Source organism: Furipterus horrens, unplaced genomic scaffold (genome assembly GCF_987537825.1).
Source record: "Furipterus horrens unplaced genomic scaffold, mFurHor1.1.pri manual_scaffold_5, whole genome shotgun sequence".
Taxonomy (NCBI): Eukaryota; Metazoa; Chordata; class Mammalia; order Chiroptera; family Furipteridae; genus Furipterus; species Furipterus horrens.
Window position 1 is genome coordinate 10,487,821 of NW_028327175.1, and position 27,932 is coordinate 10,515,752.

The 27,932-nt window shown below is 37.2% G+C and overlaps 1 protein-coding gene across 2 annotated transcripts in view; it reads right to left on the reverse strand.

Annotated features, from left to right (window-relative positions):
• Window positions 1–212: 212 nt before the first annotated feature.
• The window catches only part of NIPBL (NIPBL cohesin loading factor), a 185,541-nt gene continuing 157,821 nt past the window's right edge, over window positions 213–27,932 (reverse strand). The window contains exons 33-47 of one of the 2 annotated variants that reach the window (XM_090276169.1): window positions 26,981–27,089; window positions 25,357–25,493; window positions 17,503–17,643; window positions 17,297–17,390; window positions 16,715–16,869; window positions 16,114–16,204; window positions 13,602–13,775; window positions 12,981–13,171; window positions 10,978–11,085; window positions 10,304–10,504; window positions 7,256–7,402; window positions 5,435–5,709; window positions 3,612–3,786; window positions 1,752–1,940; window positions 213–1,189 (exon numbers count right to left, since the gene is read on the reverse strand). In XM_090276169.1, the coding sequence (XP_090132295.1) occupies window positions 824–1,189; window positions 1,752–1,940; window positions 3,612–3,786; window positions 5,435–5,709; window positions 7,256–7,402; window positions 10,304–10,504; window positions 10,978–11,085; window positions 12,981–13,171; window positions 13,602–13,775; window positions 16,114–16,204; window positions 16,715–16,869; window positions 17,297–17,390; window positions 17,503–17,643; window positions 25,357–25,493; window positions 26,981–27,089 (2,553 nt within the window). In that variant the 3' untranslated portion in view covers window positions 213–823. Of the gene's footprint in view, window positions 1,190–1,710; window positions 1,941–3,611; window positions 3,787–5,434; window positions 5,710–7,255; window positions 7,403–10,303; window positions 10,505–10,977; window positions 11,086–12,980; window positions 13,172–13,601; window positions 13,776–16,113; window positions 16,205–16,714; window positions 16,870–17,296; window positions 17,391–17,502; window positions 17,644–25,356; window positions 25,494–26,980; window positions 27,090–27,932 lie in introns of both variants that reach the window. The other variant, XM_090276170.1, reaches the window with a different exon arrangement.

Here is a 27,932-nt window from a genome sequence, read left to right on the forward strand (position 1 = left end):
ACCCTGGAGTTAATTGTTTACACCCTCTTATGGGATTGAAAATAATAGATACCAATTATTCAGAAGTCAGCCTATACAAACTGTATAAACAATATTTTATGTTTCGCTTTGAAAACCAGTGATATAATAAATTTTACATAAAAGACTGAAAAATAATATAAATGGATTTAAACAGATTTTTACAATAAGAAATTCAAATGGAAACAGACAAGTAACAAAGAGAAGTAAAAAAATTTATTGCAGTATTCGCTCCACCAGATTGCCTGGGGATCCCTTTTCTTGTATTGTTTTCAGGGTGACCTAATACATCAAAATCTACATTTACAAAAACTCCTTCTGCAGATAGGTCATAGATACTGCATGCTTTTTTTTTTTTCAACAGAATAAATTATATATCCAGGAGATTCTGCCATTTTACAGCCTGGAAAAAACAATGCTTCCCTGGAAACTGGGCTAAGCTAAAGAAAGCCATCCGCTGCTAGGTTAAACTCCAAGAACACTTTATTAAGAACATTAACAGACTAATTTCCAACATTCACTTGTTTATTTTTTAAACAGAAAGTTTTTTTTCCAAGATATAAACAATTTTTGTTAAACTATAATACAGTGGGAGTAAAAATGAACTGAGAATCTGTTTCTGCTGCACAACAGCGAAGGGAGCTCCCACAAAAATGTTTGCCCAACATTTCCTTCTTTTGTTCCTGCATCCCAGGTTCCATTCTTACTCTTCATAAAACTGATTTTTTTTTTGCCAGAAGGTTGATATTTCAAGTTTTTCTGCCTTAAAAAATTTCCTGTAAATTTGGCTGCATGTACAAATTCATTAGCTGGAAGTCCCATCCTTGGCGGCATACAGGGATCGTAAAGTCTGAACAACTTTATTAGTCAGCTTATTAGCACTCGTTAGAGCAATTTTTTTGTAAATAATGTCTGACTCTTTAATAGTGTCTACCCAAGGCACCAGTTTGCGGCCATCGCGGCGCTTGGCCTCCGTCCAGGAGCCGCTGTAGGAGCCTGCCATCCACTGAACACTGAAGCCACTGCTGGTTTTCTGTACTACTCTTGCAATTTGTGGTCGGTCTTTGTACTTTGGACAGCAAATAGCGATGACATCCATGACGTCAACACTTTCATTCATCTGTGCTGCCAACTCCGTAGAGTCTGAATTTCGTTTTGACCTTCTCAATGACTAAAACATTGGGAGGGGGGAAAAAAGACCAAGTGTTATACAAAATAATTTTAGTGAAATTATTGTTTTTATTGCTTTTAATCCCTTGACGCCGGGAGTTGGGATTTCCCAGCACACTTCCATTGCCGGCAATGAGGCGCACTGTGACCGCCAGCGCCAAGGGGTTAACATATACTTGTAAAACCATAAAACTCTTAATTTGTACCCGTGTCTTTACTCTTATTGATATATAAAATTATATATACATATGAACCATAAAGCTACATAAAACTTAGCAACAATAAAAAGGATAACACACATTAATACAATCCAAAGAAAAAATTAATACCCCTTTATGCTGAATAAATCTCATTTCTGTTTTTTTCTTTTTTATTGTCTTTTATGTTAAACTTTCTACAAAAGGATGTATAAATGGTTAAGTAGAGAATCTCTATCTACAAAATGTTTTCTCTCATAAGTATTACATTACTTGATGTACATTTAAAAGACTGACATATATAAGCACATAAAAATCATTTTACGTAATACGCTGCGAAATACGTTGACTCCTCCTCCGCCTCACCCCTGAAGTGCCTCCTCCTCTATCCTCCCCATCACTTTCATCATCTTCTGTCTCTGCCGCTGCATTATTTTTAGGGCTGCCTCCTCCAAGCAGCGAGGTAATTGCTTTGTTCCGAGCATTTGTGCTAGCTGACACCTCCCCTTCTTCTTCCTCTTCATCAGGGTCCAGATGTTCCATAAGAAGTTTGAACTACAAAAAATAGATGTTAATTTAGAATTTTAAGTAAATATTTCAAACAAGACTGTCAAATTCCTAACTGTGTTCTTCTCTTTTAAATTTTCTTTCCTAAGTTTAGTTTGGTGTGGGTGAAATATACTTTAGCTGCTGTCCAAGTCAGGGGCTGGCAAACATTTTCATCAAGAGTCAGAGAGTAAACATTTTTGGCTTTGGAAGCTATACAGTTCCCCTCACAACTACACAAAACTCAGCCATCGTACTGCGAAAGCAGACAATACGTAAATGAACGGGCATGGCTGTGTCAACAAAACTCTTTACAAAAACAGGCAGCGGGACAGATTTGGCCCGTAAGTCAGAAGTTGCTGATCCTGGTCCAAGTCATTATGCAACCAGGTGATTAATAAATAACAACAGAAATTTAAAAATTTTCTGCTCCATTTGTGCTCTGCCAAGATAATACCAGAGTAAGTAAAAAATGTTAAAGAATTTTAAATGAGAACTAAAATAACTTTCAACTTTAGAGTTTAAGATTTGTAGTCTATGAATAATATAAAAACCATTGTGCAGGCTACATTCTTGGTAAAAAAAAATTATTATTAGTTATGTTCAGCTACTTGCTTTAAGTAGATTAAGATAAAAAATTATTTTTATTTTTAAAAAGTCTCTAAAAACATTTTTTTAAACATTAAGATTTTTTTATTGTGGTGAAATATACAGAACTGAAAATTTACCATTTTGATCACTTTAAAGTGCTCAATTCATTGGCATTAAGTATATTCACAATGTACTGCAACCATTACACCATCATTTCCAAAACTTTTTCAGTAACAGAAACTCATTCTGTATCCATTCAACAACTCCCCATTCTTCCCTCTCCTAAGCCCTGGTAAACTCTATTCTATTTTCTTTTAAAAAATTAATTAATTAAAAAAATTATTCACTTATTTTTAGAGAGAAGGGAAAGGAGAAAGAGAGGGAGACAAACACCAATGTGTGAGATACAGTGATCAGTTGCCTCTCACACCACCCAAACTGTGATGGGCAGCAACCCAGGCATGTGCCCTGACTGGGAACTGTACCTGTGACCTTTTGGTTTGCAGGATAACTCCCAATCCAGTCAGGGCATCTGTTCTATTTTCTGTCTCTATACATTTGCCTATTCTTAAAGACATTTTAAAAGCACATTATATACACACACCAAATACTTATTAAGTGAGTATATATTAAACACACACACACACTTCTGTAAGAACACAGGAAAAAGTAGTAATATTGGTTGCCAGAAAGGAGAGGAACAGAATGGCTAACGAGGGTAGGAGGATGACTTTTCACGGTTTTTCTTTTTATGAAATTTACACCATGTAGTAATCCACTGAATTAAAAAATATATATAAATGGGCATGGCTTTTTCCTAAAATGTGCCTAGAAACTTTCATTTTTTCCTAAAATAAAATTAGTTGTGAGCTGCCACTTTTTTAAGAAAAAATAATTAGGATACAGTGGATGAAATGGGAAGCATGCTTAAAGCAACTCCTTAAAACAAGACACCCCCCCAAAAAAACTGATCTGCACAGTCCATGAAGCTTACCTTCAATGTGAAGGAGGATAGCTAACTCCCTCCCTAAATGTACTTTAAGAAAGAGCCATGATGACAAGAAAATATACTCCGGTTTTACTACTTACGTCTAGATACTGTTTCACTATGCTCCTCTTCACGTCCTCAGTGATTCTGGAATTAGCCATGTCACTCCGCAGGAAGTCCAGTGTTTGTTTGGGATGAAAATGAACTCCTGATTTTCGGTTTATCGCTTTGTCATACACTTTTGCAGATTCAGATGGAGAGTATTTCTGAATTTTACTGTTTTGAGAAAACAACCATTAACTAAAATATTTTCAGGCATTTACGTTTAAATTGCTTCCAGTAAAGTTTATTTACTAATAATTAAACTTTCTGTCATACAAATTTTAACCAGTGAACTTGTAAACAAAATAAATATAATTTAAAAAACAAAAGTAGTGATATAAGGGCAAAGATTAGAAAGAATGATATTCTCGTTTCCCTTAGTATTTATCTTGAATAGAGGCATCATTTGAATGAGTTTCTCATGCCTGCTTTTTAATACCATGATTGTGATCATAAGATAGTTTTAATACAAGTTTTCAGTGCCACCTAACTGGTTTACCTCCTTCTGCCTTTTTGCAACCCCCCAACCCCAACTATTTATTCCCTACACAGCAGCTGGAATAATTGTTTATGAGCTTGTTTCTTATTAACAACTCTGCTTAAAAATCTTTCAGCTCCTCAGCACTGCCCCAAGACCTTACTGTTAATTTACTTTGCCAACATTTTTTCCCCCAGATGTGTTTTCTTTTTCTTTTTTAATCAGTACTACTTTGCCAACATTTAACACCAAAATATGTGTCATAAAAATCTGGGTTACATAGTTTCTTTGGAAAAAGTGGAAGCTGTGGGCTACACTGTGCTCACTCTCTCCTGAGGCAACAAGCTGATGACTATCTGAATAATATCTGAGCCCTTTAGAAGACACATGCTCTATTGGGTTGGCCAAAAAGTTCATATAGATTTTTCCATAAAACAAAAGACACATTTTTCATTTTCACCAATAACTTTATCGATTTGGATATTTTGAGTATGCTGGCTATTTCCTGCATGGTAGAACACTGACTGTTCTCAGTTAATGTCTCGATTTGATTGCTGTCAACTTCAACTGGTCTACCCGACCGTGGAGCATTGCCCAGTGAGAAATCTCTAGCACAAAACTTGGCAAATCACTTTTGAATGTTTGATCAGTCACAGCACCTTCTCTATATACTACACAAGTATTTTTGTGTGTGTTTCAGTTGTGTTTTTATCCTTCTTGATAAAGCATAATATGCCAAAATTGTTGCTTATTTTCTTCTATTTTCCATATTAAAATGGCTACACAAAAATTTACCAATTTTGATGGGTTTTGTTCTTTTTTAAATATTTTTATTTATTTATTTTTAGAGAGAGGGGAAGGGAGGGAGAAAGAAGGACAGAAACATTGATCAGCTGCCTCATGCACATCCCCAGTTGGGGACCTGGCCTGCAACCCAGGGCACATGACCGGAAATCAAACCCGGGACCTTTTGGTTCATAGGCCAGTGCTCAATTCACTGAGCCATACCACCCAGGGCAATTGTTTTTTTTTTTTTTGTTTCTTTGTTTTTAAATGCATGCTGATATGACAGCTATCACAATACAATCTAACAAAATTATTTCAGATGAAGTTGAAGACAGCTAAATGCTACTAGAGCCATCTTACGGAAAAAAACAAATGAACTTTTTGACCAACTCAATATTGCACAACAAAATACTATACAGCAAAAAAAAAAAAAAAAAACAAGCTCCTATTTAAAAAGGAGTATCTTTAATATTAAAGTAAGCATGCAATCAAAACAGGGTTTCATACTTCTTTGCTATTTGAACAAAGTTAATTCTCTCCCTGATTATGTAACCTTACCTATCTGAAAATCCACAGAGATTCTTCAAATGTTGTTTTAACATTAGAAGCAATAAAATACCCTGGGAGACATTTGCAAACTCAATTAAGGGAGCTGAATTTTCTGGCAAACATTTCATCACCGAATTTATATCATCTTCTGAATCTGAGTCTGAATCCGAATCTACACGTTTCCGTGACTTCCGAGGCCTGGAAACTTCCTCTTCACTCTCGCTTGACTCATTTTCCTTACTAGGTGATGATTTTCTGTCTTTCCTTTTGTCTTTTACCATAGACTGCAAAAAAAAAAAGGGGGGGGGGATTATTCTGTTTAAAAGACAAAAACAAAATGCCACTAACAAATACACATATCTTCCATTCAACAGCTTCAAAAAGCATCCTCGTGTGAATATTTTATGTAATGAAACCGTTTGCCTTTCCATAAATGACTGGAGGTCTAACCCTTGAGGAAAAAACTAGGTTCCAAGACTAAATAAAATCATATATAATCTACTCTCTGCACCCCCCACCCCCAACCCCTCCTGAAATATCATTCAAAGGGAAACAGTTTTCTTATAGAAAAGTAATGAAATAAATTAGTTATAAAAGTATCAGTTTGGTATTTAGGTAAGCCAATATAGAGGGAAAGCAGTGATTTTAATTTAACTGGGAGACTACAGTACATTTTAACACCTCCAACTTTTATTTATTAAAATTTCCCTTTCACGAACTTTCCAGCAATAGGATTTTTTCTTAAATATTTAAATTCCATTTCTTGGTACTTTATGAAACTGTTATCTCTTAAAAAGAAGTAAAGTCAGCTAGGTTTAAGATGGGAAAAAGCCTAGATTAAATGCAACTGTTAAATAAAACAGGAGAAACAGCTACGAGTATACGCACAAGAGCAAGTGAAGTAAAATAAGATCACAGAATGGCTGAAGTTCCTGGGATATTATTTTCTCGAACTCCAATGTGCATATTAAACACCTAAGAAGTGTGTTAAGAAAGTAGACCGTTTCAGCAGGTTTACAGTGGGGCCTAAATTTCTACATGCAGTTCTCACCCTTAGGTATTAAAAAATATTCCTCATTTACTAGTTTGACCAGGCTGAGTTTTGGGCAACGTGATTTTGTAAAATAAGATCTTGTATGCCAGGTACATGAAAATATGCCAATTAATTTATAAAAATTTTACTGGGTGTCAGCTATGTGCCCAGTGCTACACCAGGTACTTTTACAATTAAACCAACTACATTTCCTCCCAAAAAAACACCAAAGAAAAGGCATAAGGTTTATAACAAACTTAGTAAAGTTTTGGGCACACAATATACCAACTTAACTACAATGCTGGTGTTCAAGGATAAGGAAATCCATGGCATCATGCATTTTCTGTGTTTCTTTGTTAGGAAGCTCTCTATATCTAGACCTGGATCTCTTCAAGTGCACTACTGGGATATATAGCATCCTCAGATTTACAGAATAGCAAGTGAATTTAAAACAGGGTTTAAATGAACATAAGAGTAGACACCAAACACTTAAGGCCAGTGCTTAAAGTGAGAGAACAGAGAAGTGATGTAAGTACACACATGTAAGTGTGTGAGTATTCCACCCAAATGATCTGAAATGGAATGGTTTCAGGTGTTTCTTAGTAGCTATTAAATAGCAACACACTTCTTTCCCCAAGTCAAGCACTGCCCAGATTTCAGTAAGTTCATTTAGAAAGGTTTTAAATGCCTGTGAAAAAATAAAAAGAGAAAGAACAATGAGAAAGGAACCAGTGAGAACAGCTTGTCCGCACTCTGACAGCCACAGGGGCAGGAGGGCAGTAATGCGTGTGACTTACCTCCTTAAACGACTGCAGCAGGTTACTACCAGAAACGGACAGTGTAATGTCTATATGATGCATTATGAACAAGGGCTCCTCCTGCGTCTGGTACGGGAAACAGGCTAGATTGTCTGCTATATACAAGAGCATATTTACTTCGGTTTTCTGTAAATTAAAAAATAAAATAAAAAAGGCACACATGTTTAGTGGGTAATCTAGAAATCTATTCAAAAAGCCTTTTTAGAAAAAACATTATGGGCGCTTCCACCTCAGTTACTATTTCAGAGAAAGGGGAGGCAGGGGAGGAAGGGAGGTAAGAAAAAGGGAGGGGGAATAAAAATGGATTTTATAAAATAATGTTATACCCATTTTAAGAGATTTCGTAATGACTTATATCCTAGCACCTCAAGAAAGGAAGAGATGAAATCTTTTGTGCATCCAAGTAGAATCCCCTCTATTCTTATAGAGTATATAGAATCTTCACGATATCCATATCACATCAAAGTATACATACAAATTCATAATTATTTGTCATTGTGTTTCTAAGAGCTTAACCCATATGAAGATCAGTTACAAACAGTTACTATTCTTCCCTCAAAAATAAGTAGTAATTATAGTACTAATATGTGGGTTAAAAAACCACAAAATTCATGTACTAATAGGACATCTGTCAGTTTCCCATGCACATGTAATTTAGAATATCAGAGTCTTTCTGACAGTGCTACCAATTTCACACTAAAACTCTCAGGCAGGCATGATTTAAAGAAAAAATCATGGTCACTACTAGTTTGTTTTAAAAAGAAACAGACTTTTAGCATTTCATGAGCATAAAGAATATAAACTGAAAGACATGCTAACATTTAAATTCCTTTAAAACATTTACTGCTTTAAAAAAAGCAAAAAAAAAAAAAATCCCCTTTACAGAAAACCTAATAGCAGCAGCAGTAAAACAATAATCCCACAGGGCAGATGAAATAAACTTGCTATTAGTATTCACAAGATTCTTACTCTATTTTTTATTTTTAAATATGTATCAACACTTAAAGTTGGGGAAATGCAGACACAGAATTCTACATCATATATTGGTTTTAACACTGTAATTTTTAAGCGTGCGCGCGCGCGCACACACACACACACACACACACACACACATTTATTTTCCTTTCCTAAAACTGAAAAATTTTAGGACTACTCTGAATGAACCATTAAAAAAAATTCTGAACGTTCTTCAACTTTGGGCATAATAAAGGTCCTACACTGCTCCTTCCTTTCAAAAACCGAATTTCCTAAAAGAACAGTCTAGAGCCGCTCCTTCTAGGTCTTCCCTACTGTTCTTTAATTAAAATCAGGCGTTTGTGCCTCCCTACTTGAGCATTTCTATCCACCAAATACTCTGCCCTATTTTTTTTACTTCATATCCCCCTTGACTTAACCGCATGAACACTATTATCCACCCTTTCCTTCCTGAAGCCTTCTCTCCTTGGTTTGCTCTCCCGAGCTTTGACTATTCCTCTTCTAGGTCCTTCTCAATTCAACTCCTTTTCAAATTGCTTTTGGCAACAATCTTATTATTCTTTCAAGTGCTCCGCACAAAAATACCCAGTTATTCTTTGATTATTCTTCTCCGTTTTACTTATTTTATTTCTCCCTCACGTGTCTTTCCTTTCCTACTGCCCATTCTTTTCTTCCCTACTGTCATAACAGACTAACTCATTACCTCTAATGTGAACCCAATGCTAACACATTCGCGTTCCTCACAAAGTTTCTCCCATCAGTCCTGCTGTCCGTTTTTTCTTCCCCACTGTTGCCACAATAGATGAATAAGTATTACCTTCCAAGTGAACACAATGCTAAAATGCTCTTTGGCAATTCCACTGTCTATAAGATCTTCCATACACACGCCTCACTATGACCTTTCTGCTCTAAATAACAACCTATTCATTATGTCCCACATATTCGTTATCTTTGTACCTTTATTCATGTTTTTATCCCTGCCTTAAATAGTAGATCCATCTCATCTAATCTCCCTAAGCCGTCAGTATTTTGTTCCTCCTCTGATGTCCTCTGTTGGAGGCAGCAAGAAGAAAGCACCGCACGACAGACCCGGACTGAGCCTTTTACATGCTGAGGCAGCAGCACACAAGCTGATGACACACAGCAGGCAACGAAGCCACACAGGAACGGAGCTCAGGAGAGAGAGGAAAAACTACAGCAGTATCACTGGCACTCAGGATATGCTATTATTTAGTGCCCTTTTTTGTGTCTATCCCCCAACTGGAGGTAAGATCCAACGAGGGCAAGAGAACTATATCACACCCTTTTGGACTCCTAGTACAACATCCCACACAAAACGAAAACGTAATGCTGTTGATGGCTGTTGATGATGGTGGTGGTGATTAAATTATACCCCATTACTTCTGAAATAGATGTTTGTAATATATATTTTCTAAGCTCTATGCGGGCACATACCACATCTGTCCTATTTGTTATTTTATGTTCATCTGCTCGTATAATGGCTACCATATAGCCAGCGCTGAATAAATATTTGAGTATAATGAATGAATAAATTAAGAGGCAAGCTTAAAGACAAGGATGTTCTGTTTTCTTGGCTGGAAAAAGCTACTTGTGCAATAGCCCAAAGGGTCCAACTGTAATTACACAAAAGTGGGTTCTTCACTAAGGAAGTCAAGGTGAACAGGAAGGGAATGTCCGCAGCCAAAACCCTAGCCGGCGCTCTAACAGTATCTCAGTCTGAGAGAAAGGAGTAAAATCTCACCTTTATCTTTCCACTCACTCTACCCTCAAAGTGATAGTTTAGTGGTGCAGTTTACTGAGAGCGAGGCGGACAGGAACTGTTATCAAAGTTTATGACGACATTATACTTTATTCCTCATTGTATTTATTCTCATGCAAAATTTCCTGCTCAACTTTGACTGTATAATTAAAGAAACATTTACTATAGTCACTATCATTAACTAAAACTGTAATATTTAAAAACGTGTGACTACTTTAGGCATAACATTTATAAAATGCTGATTTTCTTAAGATAATAAGTTTTGCGCTTACTGCTGTGTCATCAAAGAGGTTGAGTAGAGAAATGAGAAAGGCCCGTCTGTGCTGGCGGTTCCCGCGGATCATGGAGTACAGGTGCGAACACAAAGCGCTAGAGGACTCGTCTTGTCTGAAACCCCTGACGGGGTCTTTTAGGCATGTGTTGATTGCCTGTTGTACCTGGTAAGACATCTTCATACCAGCCACTGCTTTCATCTGAAATCAATAAAAGCCTCATTTTTGTCAAGGAAATTAAAAGTCAGATTAGAAATGTACTTTGAGCATTAGAGTCTGAGGCAAGCTTCATTATCTGGTTTTCTTATATGAATAATGAGAACGTAGAATGCAAGCGCTGAGAGAACATAAGAAACCATCTATTAAAACCCCCTAATTTTACAGAAGAAAAAGACCAAGGCCCAGAAGAGCCCCTACTCCCAAGGTCAAACAGCAGGGACTAGGAGAGCCCACGCAGGCCACCGTGCCTGCTGGACTGGCCGTCACCATCAGCTCAATCTTAAGAGTTAATTTTAGAATAAACACCTTGGAGGACAAACTCAGTTGCATGCTTAAGTAAGTACTAAGAAAAATATTTTATTCTATTAGGAATATGGGCAGGACATTTACCAAATAAGTAGTTTTTACTAAAGAAAGATGTTTAAATTTAGGTTATACAATTTAAATATACATACATGAATAAATCCAGCATATTTTTTGTCTATTTCCACAAGCTGCTGATCAGCCTTGTTCCGCATAGCTGGTTCTGGGTCTGTGCCCATAGCAATTAAATATGGTACACACTGGAAATAAAAATACAGGATTTATAAGATATCACAGTAGTAAAAGCTCTCTATGAATCTTTATATATGTCAAAACTTGCTATGTATCTTGGATATATATATATATATTTAGTTTTATAGGTCTTTAAATGCCATGTTTTCGTGTTCTTTCAAAAATAATTAATCTCCCTTAAATTTAGCTTAAAGCAAAAAAGCACCAGAGAACAAGCAGAAATACTCATGTGGTGAAATTTAAACAATTTCCGTGTGACCGTAGGGCCCTTTAGACATAAAGGACCCCCCCACTAAGAATATCCACTTAAGACTGTGATACATACTACGAACGTGTTATCCAATAATTCTCCAAGCTTGACTGCATTAGCTACGTAAAGATAAAATAGGGCAAAAAGTAATTTGTCTTTCATACTCAAAACTAGGAAATCACTCACTTTTTTCCTATATGGCGCTAGTAACTGGATAGCTAGTACTCTGGTAACAGCAACCTTATTTATTTTACTCCTAAAGTCAAGAAACACCACTGCTAAGTGAGGGGAATATGAATCAGATAGCAGTGAGGACGACAGAAAAACAACAATAAACAAAAGAGACAAACAAAAACTTTTAAAAAGTACACATGACACTAACTCAAATGGGAGATCATGAATTAAATTCTAAATCAATTAAAAAAAAATCCACTGAAAACTAGCCAAATCTGAAAACAAACTATATATTAGATAATGATGTGTCAATGTTAAATTTCCTGAATCTGATTATTGCATTATGGTTTGGCAGAATGTCCTTATTCTTAGAAAATATATACTTAAGTGTTTAGAGGTAAAGAATAGAGATATCTGAAACTTAGTATCAAATTATTCAGAAAAATTGTATGTATGAAGAGCACGATAATAAAGCAAATGTGGCAAAACTCTAACAAATGGTAAATAACAGGTGAAGAATTTAAAAGAGTTCATTGCACCATTCCTACAATTTTTTATGTGTGAAATTAAAAAAAAATTTTTTTGATCATATATAATAATAAAAAGCACAACCACCGGAGGTCATTTAGAGCATCAGTAAAGAGCTGTAAGTACCTCAGAAGTTTGAGTCTCAACATACCCTGTACATTTTATTAGGTGATCTTGATGATGATAACCCTGAGTCATGCAAATCAGGCTAAATATTGTTTCGTGTGCTTCATTACTGTACTTTGTTTCAGGACACAGGAAAGAACACAGCATATTCACATATACCATATTTTAAAAAAAGTTCTACCAAAATAGCCAAAATAGAAAACTTGAAGGGTAACAGGCTTTGGTTATCTAACAATCTCCCTTTCGTAGCCTACGGCTCGCTCCTGAACACATCAGATGTACACTACTGTGTCCGCATTAGCTGTCAATCCTCAGTGATACCAAAATAGCTTTATTACATCCTTCAGTCCTCATGGCAATGCTTGGAGGGGTGAGGAGATGTACTACCTCTGACTTACAGATGAAGGAACTGAGCTCAGAGTACATAGTTTACTTTTCTTTGGACTAAAATCCACCCTATTAAAGAGTTAGATTTACACTCTTATCACAGTTCACTCTCTTGACATCAGATGTTGGTTCTTTGGGATAAGAGTTAATATGTATTAAAACAAATCTATCATCCCTACTTCGAAATTCATTCCAGGTACATATTCTGCGAATATAAATTGGAAGTTTAATGGAGACAACATTATTAATATTTGGATGTTTTGCAGTACTGACAACCTAAGAGATGGACTAGAACTTGGATTCAAGAGTTTAGGACCAAAAACAAAAAATAATTAACAACTAAGAGGAACGAAGAACTACTTATTCTTCAACCACAACGTCATCCAATGACACAGATCTGGCTCCTTGAGCAAGTTCTGCTCTCCGAAACATACTCACCTGCACCGGATGGATAAGACCTTGGTTTAGAGTCAGTGCGATGACATTTAGCGCGAAGTGGCGTACACTAGACTGGGTGTGGAAAAACGCCTCAAGCACCTGTTTGAGGTAAAGCTGCATGATGGAACTACTCATCCCTGAGGAAACATCACCCATTTCTTTTAAGTCTTCCTGCTTTGCGACTTTCTTCCCTACAAAAGGAAGTAAACATATTAAGAACATGGACACTAAACTTTACTTAAATATGCCAAGTTAGACCACAACCAAAGGCACAAAATGTTACACAGTTAGTGCTCTGGTTCACTGACTTGTAATCTTTTCTTTGGGAGGTTGCGGGGGGTGGGGGGGTGGGGTTATCTCTGTTGGAGGTCCCTTTGAGAACCTAATGAGAACTAAATCCCTCTCCTCACTCAAAATGTAATGTATACACATACATTAAATTTTACAAACTACTTTAGGCAATTTATGAATACCCTTAAGTCTAGCTATGGACTTAAAGACTCCTTCTGAACTGAATTCTTTCATCTAATAGATAAAAAATTGAGATAATCTGAATTAAAAATGAGTGGAAGTATTCTAACTGCAGCCACACTGTGACATTACAGATATATTTTCACTTACAGTCTCTGTCTGCCTGCTGCATACGTGTATCCTCCTCTTGTAGGTAGGTCTGAAGGTTTTTTAACACCTGTATTTTTAAATTTACTGAGCAGTTCTTATCAGATAAGATATTATTATATAAATTTTTCACCTCTTGCTCAAACATTAGGCTTGGATGCTGAATAAAGGCAAATCCTAAAGAAGAGAGGAAAAAAAACCCATCTTGACATATTCATATACAAATTAAATATAGCATTTAATGAAAATGTTGATAAATTACATAAAGAGTTCCTTCAAAAATTAAAACTTAAAATGACTGGAAGAATATGCTGGTGGCCTTACCTAGAGAAGTATTAGAGCAGGTACTTCTTTCCCCATGAATTAAAAACAAGAAATTGCATTTCAAAGGAGAATTTCACACAAGAGGAAACCGTGAGGAGGGAGCAGGGCCTAGTGGCTAGGGGAGTGGATTAGGAGACAGGAGTCTTGGGTTCTATTCCTGGCTCCACCACTGACTTGTAGTGTGACCTTGGGTGAGTCACATAATCTCTCTGTGCCTCAATTCTCCATCTGTAAAATGGGGACAATAATATTTACCACCCACCTACCTCAAAGGGATGTTTTCAGGATTTAAGAGGCAAAGTTTGCAAACAATTTTTAGATCTCTAGCAGAAGCTACTATATTGGCATTATTTTTAAAAAATACTGAAATATATCCATTTGATGAAACAGAATAATTCTAAAATAAACCAAAGCTAAAATATCTTCCATTTATTTCTCATATGGCATTACAATGAAGCCATAAAGCTGAATTCTATAACAAGTTAATAAGTAGCAAAATACTATTATCCATGTTTATTTGTATAAAATGCTTATTTATGTAAAATAAAATGAAGATCCTTGATGATACCAAGTATTATTGATGCCAAATAACAAAATAAACTCAAAGCATAGAGTGATCAGATAACTAGCCCAAGGTCACAAAGGATAACTATGGCCCAGGCAAGATGTCTTTCATTAACCAGTCTAGAGGCACTATTTTCTGGATGGTACTGCGTCTAAAAGTTAAAATTTACATATAGTTGACCCTTGAATAACAATGGGTTTGAACTACATGGGTCCACTTATATGTGCACTTTTCCCCTCAGTAAATATACAGTGGACCCCCTCTGTATCCCTGGGTTTCACATCCTTGAATTCAACAAACCACATTTCAAAACAGCATTTCGCCCTGAGGTTGGGAATCTGCGGCTGGTGAGGGTCCACCGTATGCATTGTTCTACACCATTTCATATAAGGGACTTGGGCATCCATGGATTTTGGTATCTGTGAGGAGTCCTGGACTCAGTCACCCATGCGGAGTCAAAAGTTACAGGTGGATTTTCAATTGTGCAGGGGTGGGTATCCCTAACCCCCAAGCTGTTCAAGGGTCAACCGTATTTGTTCTTTGAATTAAATGTAACACTATTAGTTTTGCCACTTTATATTGCTTATGTCCAGACTAAATATTCAGAGGAACATATTTGGCTTGAAGGTATACTGCATCAATATAACTTACTAGTAAGTGGTATCTGAATTTTTACTATATTTGCTATATGTAATTTTCTGAAAGAAAAGGAGGAATACAATAACAAACCTTAAGTTTATTTAAAGAAATCAGCAAACATTTAATGAGATTTGAGTCACTTAGAAACTTTTATTACTCATTTTAGTTCAAAAGACTAATATAAATGATTGTCCATGCGCATTAAATTATAAACCTTGTTAATGCTAGCAAAATACAGTTTCAAAGTAAGTTATGAACTTTATTAAGTAGCTTTACATGTATTTGCACAAAACAAAACCAACAATAAACAAAAACCTGGGCAGAGTACTCTTCTTGTACTGTTTTAAAATGCATTCAATTCAGCTATTTTAATACTATCTTTCTCATATTTCTTCTATATTCCATCATCCTCTCAGATAAGCCATACACACTAACCTTCTTCAAGGGCATGGATTTACTAAATCAATGCTCCTGGAAAAATAATATGGGACAGATATATATCCAAATTGTTTCTTTTGGGTTGGTTAGCTTGTGCTTCTATATGAATAAGTCTGTGCAGAATGACCACTATCTTAACTAGAAGAGGCAGGCACATACAACAGCAAAGCTCGGCAAAGAAAAAGAACTTTAAAAACATGCAACAGCACAAAATTCTTCTTAATCATCTTGCTTTATCAAAGTACTATAGTGGATATGCTTATGAAATCCTAGAAAGTAGAGGAGGGAGACGTTATCATTTTCTTTATTTTGTTAATGAAGAAACTGATCAACAGGGGAAGTTATATGACTTGCTCAAGGTCACCCAGGAAGTTACTGGCAGAACCAGAAATGGAACCCAGGTGTTTCAACCCCCTATATTCTATACACCAGATCCTACTGAAATTAGAAACATACTTAAATAAATCAACTGTTTAGACTTACAGTATTTTAAAACTTGCTCAACCTCTCAAACAACTAAAACTATAATGAAATTTAAACTTAACTTACCTAGACCAATGATGGCTTTTGTTTGTACTTCTTCATCTGAATGTTTTGTAAAATACATCAGCAGTTCTAGTACTTTATCCTTTATGTTAACCTAAGAGGGAAAATCGTATTTATAAAGGAGAGTAACTTAGATCAGTTTTCAACTATAAAGAGAAAAAATACCTAAAGCAAACAATGAGTTCCCACATGCAAACTTTACTGAAGAATGAATCACCAATACGGTTATAAAATGATACATTTTAGAATAGTGGCATTCAAAATAAAGGTCTATGACAAAGAATGTGTGCCAGAATGTAACTCATGTACTGCTCTCCCATTGAGAAATTAGAAAATACAGTCAGCTGCTGACCTGAACAGTGTGCCCGTTCTCAGAAAGCTGCTATAAGCTGTGCTTACTCATCTTATTACAGACCAATAACAAACGGTTCAAAGATGGGCAGCCAGTCTGAGGACCATATTTTGAGCAGCGTTGTCGGAATGATCATTAAACCAGACTAATGCTGCCTTCATCCTAGATCATTACAGCCATTTTCTGTTCACAGGGTCACACATAGTTCTATTTTATTACAACACACTAAGTAATTAATATGAAGATCTTTACCTTACTGTTGCCCTTAAAGTCTTCCAGATCAAAATCAAAATGCCGACAGAGGGCTCCGACAGTGAAAAGCGACCTAAGGAGTGCTGGTTTGTTTGTTAGCAGCGAAGTGTTATTTGGATCCTCTTGGTGCTGACTTTTTAATTTTGAAATGGCACCTGATAAAGTTAAGTAATATTTATTTATAATAAACCCTTAATTCCTTGAATTATTATGTTCAAATAATTATTGGTAATGAATTCGTTTAATTTCACTAATGGTTCTAAGTATTAAATATGTCCAGAATTACGAGGACACTCAAACCCTAAAAAATTAATGTAAAACAATTTAAATTTTATTTTACATAGTGGGCAGAGAACTTACCAACATTTACTTATGAGACAGTAAATTTCTGAAATCTTCATATTGGGTTATTAAGAGAATACAGAAGACACTAGAAAACACTTCTCCTGAGAGTGGACCATAGAGGACAATCACACCTCTTACAGCTTCCTAGATGCTACTCTTTATTAGGTAAACTAAAAAGAAGCCGGACACACTACAGAAACTAGCAGAATGATTTTAAAGCCCAAGCACTGAACTTACCATAGTATCTATTGAAACAGGCCCATACAAATTTAAAATTTTGTGTCACTTTATTTACAACTGCCCCAAGACAGCTCACACAATGCTGTACTACCTAAAAGATAAAGAAAAAGTTACCATTTAGACAAAAGTTAAAGACAAAGTAAAAGACATATGATTAAGTTATCATTTGTGAATTATATACTAATCAATACAGAGATGCTTACAGTCATGCCATATTTGATGATCAGCTTCATTAGATCTTCTTCAATAGTGGCAAGGAAAGTTTCACTTGGATGCTCCATCAGAGGTACCACCAGCTCCAGGATTTTTGCAACATTGCAGATAACCATGAAATCATTTTGCGTCTATAAGGATAAAATGAGTGCTTTATGAATATCAAAATCTAAAAAGAAACTATATACTGTTTGTGTATTTGGAGGTTGAAGCATTAGATACGTAAAATTTCAGTTACAAAAAGTCATTAGAAAAGAGCTCTTTTAAGGTGTGGAGGAAAGAGCCTCAGAGTGTCAGGAACCTGGATTCTAGCTGTGCCACCCACTTACCATGTGATCTTTGGTCATGTAATCACAATGTTATTGTTTTTTTCTCCCAAATGCAATATAAGTAAATTCTGAACAAAGGTATTTAAATGTTAACAAGAGAATTTTTACCAAGACTGGTGCAGTTTTTAAAATTAGTATTTTTCAAATTGGGGTATGTTAACCTAAGTAGTTGGGGGTGAGAGTTTGTCCCCAGTGGGATATTTGGCAGTATCTGGAGACATTTTTTGGCTGTCACAAAAAGGGCGCAGAAAGGGGTACGAATAGGGCATGCTGCCAAACATGCTACAATGCTCAGAACAGTATTGACGACAAAGAATAATCTGGCTCTGTCAGTAATGCTGAGGTTGAGAAGCCCTGTGTCAATCCTTTTTATGACAGATGAAAATGTCGTCTCCCAAAACTAGGTATAAGGCTTCTTTATTTTAAAATTTTGATTAAAAAATGAACAGGTAAAGCATTTTTTAAAAATATAAAGGTATTATAGGATTTATAATAAAAAAAATCTCCCACCTCTGTCCTCCAGTCACCCGATTCCACCCTAAGGCAAGCAAGCTCACTTGTTTTATTTTTATTATTTTTTGGTGTGGAGTAAGGCTTTCAACATACACTTTTATCTAGCCAAGGTATCATTCCTTATTCTTAGCCACAGGCTATCGATACTCATTTTAGAAGCTTTGAGCTTATTATCTCACTGGTTAAAAACTTTCTAACCTTACATTCATCGTTGCTTTCAGCACACCCACAGGATTAAATTATATAAACAATAGGTAAGATGAATACTTCTAAATAACAAAGAAGTCTTGTCGTTCCCTGTCATCTCACACTCCTACCCGCTTTAAGCAACAAGGGATGAGCTAAAGTGGGTCTAGGGATGGGAGAGGCTTTGTCAAATAAGATGAATTCATTTGAGAATTACTGCTGTAACTTTACTTTTTAGAACAGTACAGTAACATTTTTTGAAACTATTCTCAAGGTTTAGTGGCATGGAAAACCAAGTAAGAGAAGTATGTATATTAAAATCTTGGAGAAAAATTTAAAGCGAGATAGAAATCATAAAGGAAAAGACCAGAAGACTACAATACTAAGAAATATTTAAAATGAATATAGCATAAGATGTTTTAATATCTAAAATATTTAGATTAAAGAGTATTTAAGAGGCCCACAATTCAAAGGTAATAGGGGCAAATGATATGAACAAGTTAAACCACAGAAAAACAAGTCCAATTGGTTAATACCATAAAAACGATTCTCAACCTTCTTGGAAATCAAGGACGGGGAACTGAGGCAACAATAAACCGTATTTTTAAAATTTGTTAGACTGGCAAAGGGTACAAAAATGACAGTATCATGTACTGGCTTTCAAAGAGACCATACATCATGTCCCCACCAGCAATCTGGCAAGATCTTTTAAAACCAAAACCAATCCCCTCAATTTAGCAAGTCCATTTCTCAGACTCTGTTCGCCACCCCCGAAACAGCCACCAGTATTTAACAGTTCAGTCGATCCTTTAAGAGCTCAGGAGTCAGGGGTATCAAACTCCGCGCTGTCAAGTCTGTAAATACCGCCCGCCCAGATGGAGGCGCAGACACGCTAAATCTCCCTCACAACTAAGAAGGCATTTACAACCACTTCAAAACGAAACAGACAAACAGAAAATCTAGAAAATTGAAACTACATGGAAGTTCATCAAAAAAATAAACATTCAGCCGGAAAGGTAGGCGGGGCAGAGTCAGGACGGAGAACGGATGCAGTGCAGCGGCTGTGGCCGTAGCGGTGGCGCTTGGCCCTGGCAGCTGGCGGCACAGCTGGTGGCAATGGTGGCTGGTGGCTGGTGGCAGCGGCAGCGGCACAGGGGCTGTAGCCGTGGGGAAAAGCGCAGTCACGTATTTGAAACTTGGGAAGCGATCCCAGCCCCAGACCAGACCGCGCAGCTTGAGGTTCCAATGCAAGCGGAAGTAGAGCCATAAGTCACATTGTTTCCGATTGTGAAAGCCAGTGGGGGTTGGGGTGGGGGCAGAAACTACTGGTCCCTCAATGAAGGCAGCGTGTTTAGTTGGGAAGGGGGAGAAGTGCCTGGAAATGGGGCGATTGTTGGGCAGGCGGCATTGTTCCTCTCTGACCTCTCCGCCACACATACAGCGCCACCAGGGAGGGAAACAGGTCGCGGGTCCTGACGAATCCCTAAGGCTCCACCCCTCTACAACGTAACAGATGCGACTGCTACTTAGAACTCAAAAGCGAACACAGGAAGCTGTCCAGATCAGGTGACAGCGACGTATGGCCCAAAAGCGGGGACAGAACAAAGGCTCCACCCCTCTACAACGTAACAGGTGCGACTGCTACTTAGAACTCAAAAGCGAACACAGGAAGCTGTCCAGATCAGGTGACAGCGACGTATGGCCCAAAAGCGGGGACAGAACAAAGGCTCCACCCCTCTACAACATAACAGGTGCGACTGCTACTTAGAACTCAAAAGCGAACACAGGAAGCTGTCCAGATCAGGTGACAGCGACGTATGGCCCAAAAGCGGGGACAGAACAAAGGCTCCATCCCTCTACAACGTAACAGGTGCGACTGCTACTTAGAACTCAAAAGCAAACACAGGAAGCTGTCCAGATCAGGTGACAGCGACGTATGGCCCAAAAGCGGGGACAGAACAAAGGCTCCACCCCTCTACAACGTAACAGGTGCGACTGCTACTTAGAACTCAAAAGCGAACACAGGAAGCTGTCCAGATCAGGTGACAGCGACGTATGGCCCAAAAGCGGGGACAGAACAAAGGCTCCATCCCTCTACAACGTAACAGGTGCGACTGCTACTTAGAACTCAAAAGCAAACACAGGAAGCTGTCCAGATCAGGTGACAGCGACGTATGGCCCAAAAGCGGGGACAGAACAAAGGCTCCACCCCTCTACAACGTAACAGGTGCGACTGCTACTTAGAACTCAAAAGCAAACACAGGAAGCTGTCCAGATCAGGAGACAGCGACGTATGGCCCAAAAGCGGGGACAGAACAAGGTTCCAGTCAGAGAAATCCACAAAGGGATAGGCAACTCAACAGACACACAGTTCAAAGTACTGGCGATAAAGATGCTCAGAGTTGACAGAAAAGATTAAGCAGGACAGGGAAGAAGTGAAGGCTATACTAAGTGAAGTGAAGGAAAATCCACACGAAACTAGTGGTGAAGGAAAGGAAACCAGGTTCAAATAAAAAAACTGGAACATAAAGAAGAAATAAAGTTAACCAGTATAGAATGATGAAACAAGAATATTTTTTTTAAATGAGGAAACTTAGAAACCTCTGGGATGCTTTAAACGAGCCAACATCCAAATCATAGGGGTGCCAGAGGGAAAAGAGGAAGAGCAAGAAATTGAAAAATTATGGGAAAAAATGAAGGAAAACTGCCCAAATTTGGCGAGGGAAAGAGATATACAAGTCCAGGAAGCACAGAGAGTCCCAAACAAACTAGACCCAGGGAGGACCACACCAAGACACATCATAATTAAAGTGTTAAAAGTTAACGATAAAAGAGATAATCTTAAAGGCAGCAAGAGAAAAGCAGAGAGTTACCTACGAAGGGGTGCCTATAAGACTATCAGCTGATTTCTCAAAACTTTCCAGGCAAGAAGGGACTGGCAAGCAGTATTCAATGTGATGGAAAGCAAGGACTTACAAACAAGATTACTCTATCCAGCAAAGCTATCATTTAGAATGGAAGGGCAGATAAAGTGCTTCCCAGACAAGGCAAAGCTAAAAGAGTTCATCATCACCAAGCCATTATTCTATGAAATGTTAAAGGGACTTATTTAAGAAAAAGAAGATCAAAACTATGAACATTAAAATGACAACAAACTCACAACTATCAACAGAATCTAAAAAGCAAAAACAAAAAAGCAGACAACCAGGGTGGAAACAGAATTAATAGTATGTGGAGCATGTGTGGAGGTGTGTAATCTGGGAGGGGGAAGGGGAAGAAGGAGGGAAATGGTGCAGGGATTAAGAAGTTGCAGAATAGACAGGGATATGGTGAGAATAGTACAAGAAAGGGTAAAGTCAAAGAGCTTATATGCATCACCCATGGACATGGACTAAGGGGTATGGGGCTTCTGGAGGGGAGGGGGGATGTTGGGCAGAGGGGAGCAAAGGGAAAAGAAATTGGGACAACTGTAAAGCATAATCAATAAAACAGACAAAAAAAGAAGCCTGCATATAGGTTTTGACTCTTCGGAAACTTAACTACCGGTGACTCCTCACATCTATGAGTTCAACCAATGGTGGTTAGGAATGAGGGAAAAAATGTTTTTGATATGTGGATGGTTGAATAGACAGATGCAAAATCTGCAGAAACTAAGGGCTGGCTATTTTACTTATTGAAAAAAATCTGTGTCTAAGTAGACCGATACAGTTCAAACCAATGTTGTTAAAGAGTCAACTGTCTATGAATAGAAATGTTTATTAAGGAATTATGTGTAGTAGCTATCCTAGGAATCAATTTAAATACCTGCAAAAGTAAGAAATGGTTAAATAAATTATCGACATCCATAAAATGGCTACTATGTAGTCATTCAGTAGAATGAATTAAATATACAAGGTCTGTCTGGAAGAAGTCCAGCCATTGTTAACAAGAATAGTTTGCACAACATTGATGTAACCTGGCAGTAAATGAGAGTGAACTGGAATGTGCATGTGTGAACCATGATGACATCATTGTACTAGTGAGTGGGGGCGGTAGGCTCCATTGAGTGAGTCTGAGTGCTGTGTGGCCAGTGCATTCAAAATGACTGAGTAGAGACGAATCTGCATCCAATTTTGTGTTAAGCTTGAACATTCCTCCGTGGAAACAATTTGGACGATTCAGAAGGCCACAGCTATGGTGGCTGGCAACTTCATCATGATGATGCACCTGCTTATCCATCACGTCTGGTCCAGAGATTTTTGGCAAAACATCAAGTCACCCAGGTGACTCAGCCCCTCTACAGCCCAGGCTGGCACCCTGTGACTTCTGGCTTTTCCCCAAACTAAAATCACCTTTGAAAGGGAAGAGATTTCAGACTATCGATGAGATTCAGGAAACTACAATGGGGCAGATGATGGAGATTCCAACAAAGGATTTTGCAGTGTTTTGAACAGTGGAAGAGACGATGGGAAACTGTGTGAGGTCCCAAGGTACCTACTTCAAAGGGGAATGAACCATCACTGTCCTATGTACAATGTTTCTTGTATCTTCTTCAATAGATGCTTCTATTTTGCATAGTACATGGCTGGGTAACTTCTGGATACACCTCATATGTATCAGGTAATTTGAGATAACAGAAATGTATATAACATGACTTGAATTTTTAAAAAATCTGGCCAACCATTTAAGTGTGTTCACAATTACAGAAACATGGATAAAGTATGTAGGTTGCTTATCCTGAGACTAGGAGGAAGATGGGGGTAGGATATAAAAAACAAATTGAGGAAGGCTTTTATCATATATAAAGTAGGCTTACAGTAGTCCCCCTTATCTGTGGTTTTGCTTTCCATGGTTTCGGCTGGCCGTGGTCAAATGTAACCCAAAAATATAAGCAATACAGAAGTCTGAAATAGCATGCTGTTCCAAGTTGTGTGATGAAATCTTGTGCTGTCCCACGACATCCGGTCCAGGACATGGGTCACTCCTTTGTCCAGCATACACTCCCTGCCCGTCAGTCACTTAGTAGCCACTTGCTTAATCAGGTTGACTCTCCTGGGATTGGAGTACTTGTGTTCAAGTAACCCTTATTTTTCTTAATAATGTCCTTAATGTGCAAGAGCAGTAATGCTGGCAATTCAGAAATGCCAAAGAGAAGCCGTAAAGTGTTTCATTTAAGTGAGGTCTGTATATACAGGAAAAAGCATAGTATATATAGGGTTTGGTATGATCTGCTGTTTCAGATATCCACTGGGGTGTCTTGGACCATATCTATCCCTTATAAATACGAGAGACTACTTTATATAAAGCTTATATTTGTGTGTATATTTATATGTGCATAAAAACTTGTAACCTTGTTTTCAAAAAATATTGGTTCGCCGTGGCTGGGTAGCTCAGTTGGTTAGTGCCATCCCAATATGCCAAGGTTGCAGGTTCGATCCCCAGTCAGGGCACATATAAGAACCAACCAATGGGGATCTCGTCAAGGTAGCGGCATATGCGGATGTTGCTTGCTTCTTTATACGACCACATCAAAATTACAACTAAAATATAGAACAGCTGTCAGAAATCGCGTTGAATGAAGTCCAACAACTATGGAATTAAAGAAACCACATTTATCAAGACGGGTAGAAGAGGCACAAATGCAGAATAGGCTGGCCTCTAATCCACGTATGGTAGATAAAAATTCCAGCAGGATATCCCGGGAACAAGAAGTCCCAGCCCCACACCAGGCCCCCCAGCCCAGGGTTTCAGTGCCAGGAAGATAAGTCCCCACAACTCCTGGCTGCAAAAACCAGTGTGGATGGAGTCAGTGGAAGAAACTCCTGGAACCCCAAGCAGTTCCTCTTAAAAAACCCACACATGGACCCACCTACTCACTCCCGCTGAGCTGCAGCACCAGGGTAGCAGCTTGAAGGAGACCAGTGGTATGTACACAGGGAGGAACTGAAGTGCCTGGCATCGAAATGAGCAGAGGCCACTGTCACTTTCCTAAACCCTCCCCCCCGCAGAGAAGACAAGCTGGTGCCATATCCGAGAGTCCATCAGCCTGGTTACCGCTGTTTGCCTTGGAGATCCCCAGAGACTCTGCCCCGCCCAACCTATGGGCCCACCCACACCCTGACCAGGACGGAACCACAACCCAAGCGAATGCCCTAACTGAATTCTGAACCAGCGAACTTTTGCCTTGAACAACAATACCCGACCAACTGACCCACGTTAGTCAGGGCAAAACTATTTATATGTTAAAGTTTTCAAAGTATTTTAAAATTTAGTGTTTGAATAAGCCACTTAACTCATCATGCTGTCATAAAAATTGCTGGAATATTTTACTTAAGCAATGTTTTATTTAATTTTGACATTTGATTTTATGTATAGTATTAACTTAAAAAAACAGCCTAACATTTCTGACATAACACTAGATTTTCCATATTCGATATATTGGTGTTATAAAAATAAATGTTTAAAATAAAATGCAGTAAAACTGACAAATATAAAGGAAATTCAGAATCCAAAAGACTGTAAGTTTCTTAATGACAGGAACTGTGCCTCATTCCCCTCTGAGGTCTTGACAATAACAACAGTTACAGCATTTATTAAACATATACGAAGGGCTTGGCTTGAAAAGCTTAAAGAGAAATGGTGACTGAGCTTTATTTATAACATATCAGAGAAATAATGTCTGCAGATAACTTGCCACAAATAGTGGAACAAAAATGTGAGTATGTGACACAGTTGATCTGTCAGTGAAAATGTGAATGACATAATGTAAATTCTAAATTTAAAATTCTAAGTACATGGTTTATAAGAAACAGAAACACAGGACGGCTCTATACTTACACTACATTTAGTGGTAAGGTATGGCTGCATAGTCATGGCATGTTTAACCATGAGCTGGGGTCTTATTTTGCTGAATAAGAACAAAGTCGTTATGCAAGCTACCAATCTTCCAGAGTTCACACCTCTATTGTCAGAGTCTGGAGAAACAAACAAGAAATAAGACACGAAAATACAAGGCAGTGAAAATTATACAAGCTATTATTTAAGTTATGAAATAGCATCCCTGGAATAGACTCAATACGTGCTTCACTGTAAGTGATTAACATCTCTTATGATACTAGACTTCCTGCATTTCATTTTTGTCTTTATTATATAAATTACATGTATGAAAAATAAAGAACAAAAAGGCTGTACTACAGAAGGCAAGTTATACCCTAATGGGAGGAGGACTGATGTTAAAAAGTAGAATGGAAGTTGGGAAGCTCAGGGGTGGGCTCTTGCAAATAAACATGGTGTTGGTTATATCTAAAAAATGAATGAAAGTGAATATGGGAAAGAAAGTTAGCAAAGGGGGACAAAACCAATTTAGCTGAGGTGATACTGTGTTTAAAGATCCTGGAGAAAAGAGATGTTGCTATAGAAGAATGTTAAAAGATGGGAGAAATTAAGCTGGACCAGTGTGCCACATTAGAAAGGAAAACGAAGTGCTGTTCAGCGGAGAGGAAGATGTTGCTAGTAAAGAGATACACTGTTTCTTGGGTGGCGAGTTAGTGTTTGGAGTTTGGCAACTTTTTAATATTGAGACAACAGTATCACCCTTTAAATCTAGGATAGGGAAAACAAAACAAGGAAATAAAAAAGAAGAGATACACATGGAAAATTAAAAGAAAAGAAAGAAAAAAATTGCCTAAAAATATAAAGGGTATCAACAATTTCCTTAGGTGCCATAAATGTACCCCTCTCTCTGTAAGAGGCAATTGTCCCCCAATATTGGAGAATGACTGAGGCTATTATTCCTCATTAATATACATCAGGCAAAATGGGAAGTTATGTTAGTCTTATGTGCTTTAAGCAATAGATATCAATTATGACTTTTATAGTTTTATATAATTATTTATGTCTTGATTAAAAATTTCAGACTTGTCACTGATAAATGTGATAAATGTAAAATATTATTTAAGGAATTTTTTAATTAAAAAATATTAATAGCTTTCTAGCTCAAGCAAGATTAAACACATTTTTATATAACAATTATAAATGATATTAGGGATATACTGCTATCTTAACAATTTTTATAACAGTGAAAACAATTTCATTTTAAGAAATAATTTTATAGGATTTAAAAGATATCAACCAGTTTTTGGATGAGTACAATTAGCTAAATATGTATTGTATTAGCCCCTGGACTTCCTTTTATTCATGATCAATAGACATCTAAAATTATAAGATAATGAAAAATATGTGAAAGAGATGAGGCCTATGCTTTTATTATACTGCTTGAGATAATCTTAGTCAACCTTAACAATAAAATCAAAGCTACACATCAAACAAAAAAACAGATTTCATTTAAAAGTGAAGTAGTTTATTATTAGGCTAAGCGGAGCCAGAGGCAAAAATGAGAAATGTGCCCAAACTATTTTAAAACATAAAATCAACTCAATGATCAATATATAAAATGTCTTACCAGCTAGAGATTCCTCATATTTAAGAATGTGCTCAACTAGGTTATCAACAAGTTGAGTACAAGCTTTCTTCACAGGTTTATATGAGGAATCCTCTTCAGACTTCAACAACTATATATGTATATATATAAAAAAAAAAATCCCAGTATAATTATTCATTAGACAATGATAATAATAATGCATTAAATGTGTTCATAAGCTTTTCAATATATTAACAATTTAACACTAAAATGCAAATTAATAACAAAAATAAAACAAATGTTTTAAAATAACTTATAAACCAGTAATTTATAAATACTTTCAAATTATTTTAGTATGAGTATTTCAAGTGCTGTATGTAGGACCTGAGGTAGGATATGAGAGAAATAAGAACGGTGACCTTCTTTTAAGAGTACCACTCAATGTCAGTTGAATTACTTTTAAAAATTAGAATTCCATTCCTCATTACTCCAAGTCCTTTAATATCTTAAAAAACTATGTTATGGGTTAATTACATCTTTTATATAATTGTAACTATGTCTAAATTGCACCTTAAATCTTGGAATTTTCAAACATAAAGCTAGAGTTCTTCTGCTTATCCTTTGCCAAATTATTAATAAACAATGTGAGGAAAGTGTTATGAATAATGAGAAGAATAAGGAAAAGATCAGTCTAACTGTGGCCAAACCAACCCCCAAAACACCCCCCTAAGAACTCCACCCAAGCCAATCTTTCATAATCATAGGTTAGTGCAATGGTAAAGTCATCTGAGGCATTTCTATTTTGTTAATAAAGACTGGCTGACACAGTTCAGGGACAGTAAAGAGGCTGAAGTGTGCAGCTGCTTGCTGGGAAGAGTTCCAAAAGTGTCCAATATAACTTCCTGCAACGACGGAAATGTTCTCTATCTGTGCTGGCCGATAGGTTGCCCTGAGCCATATGCAGCTACTTAACACTTGCAATGGGGTTAGTCGT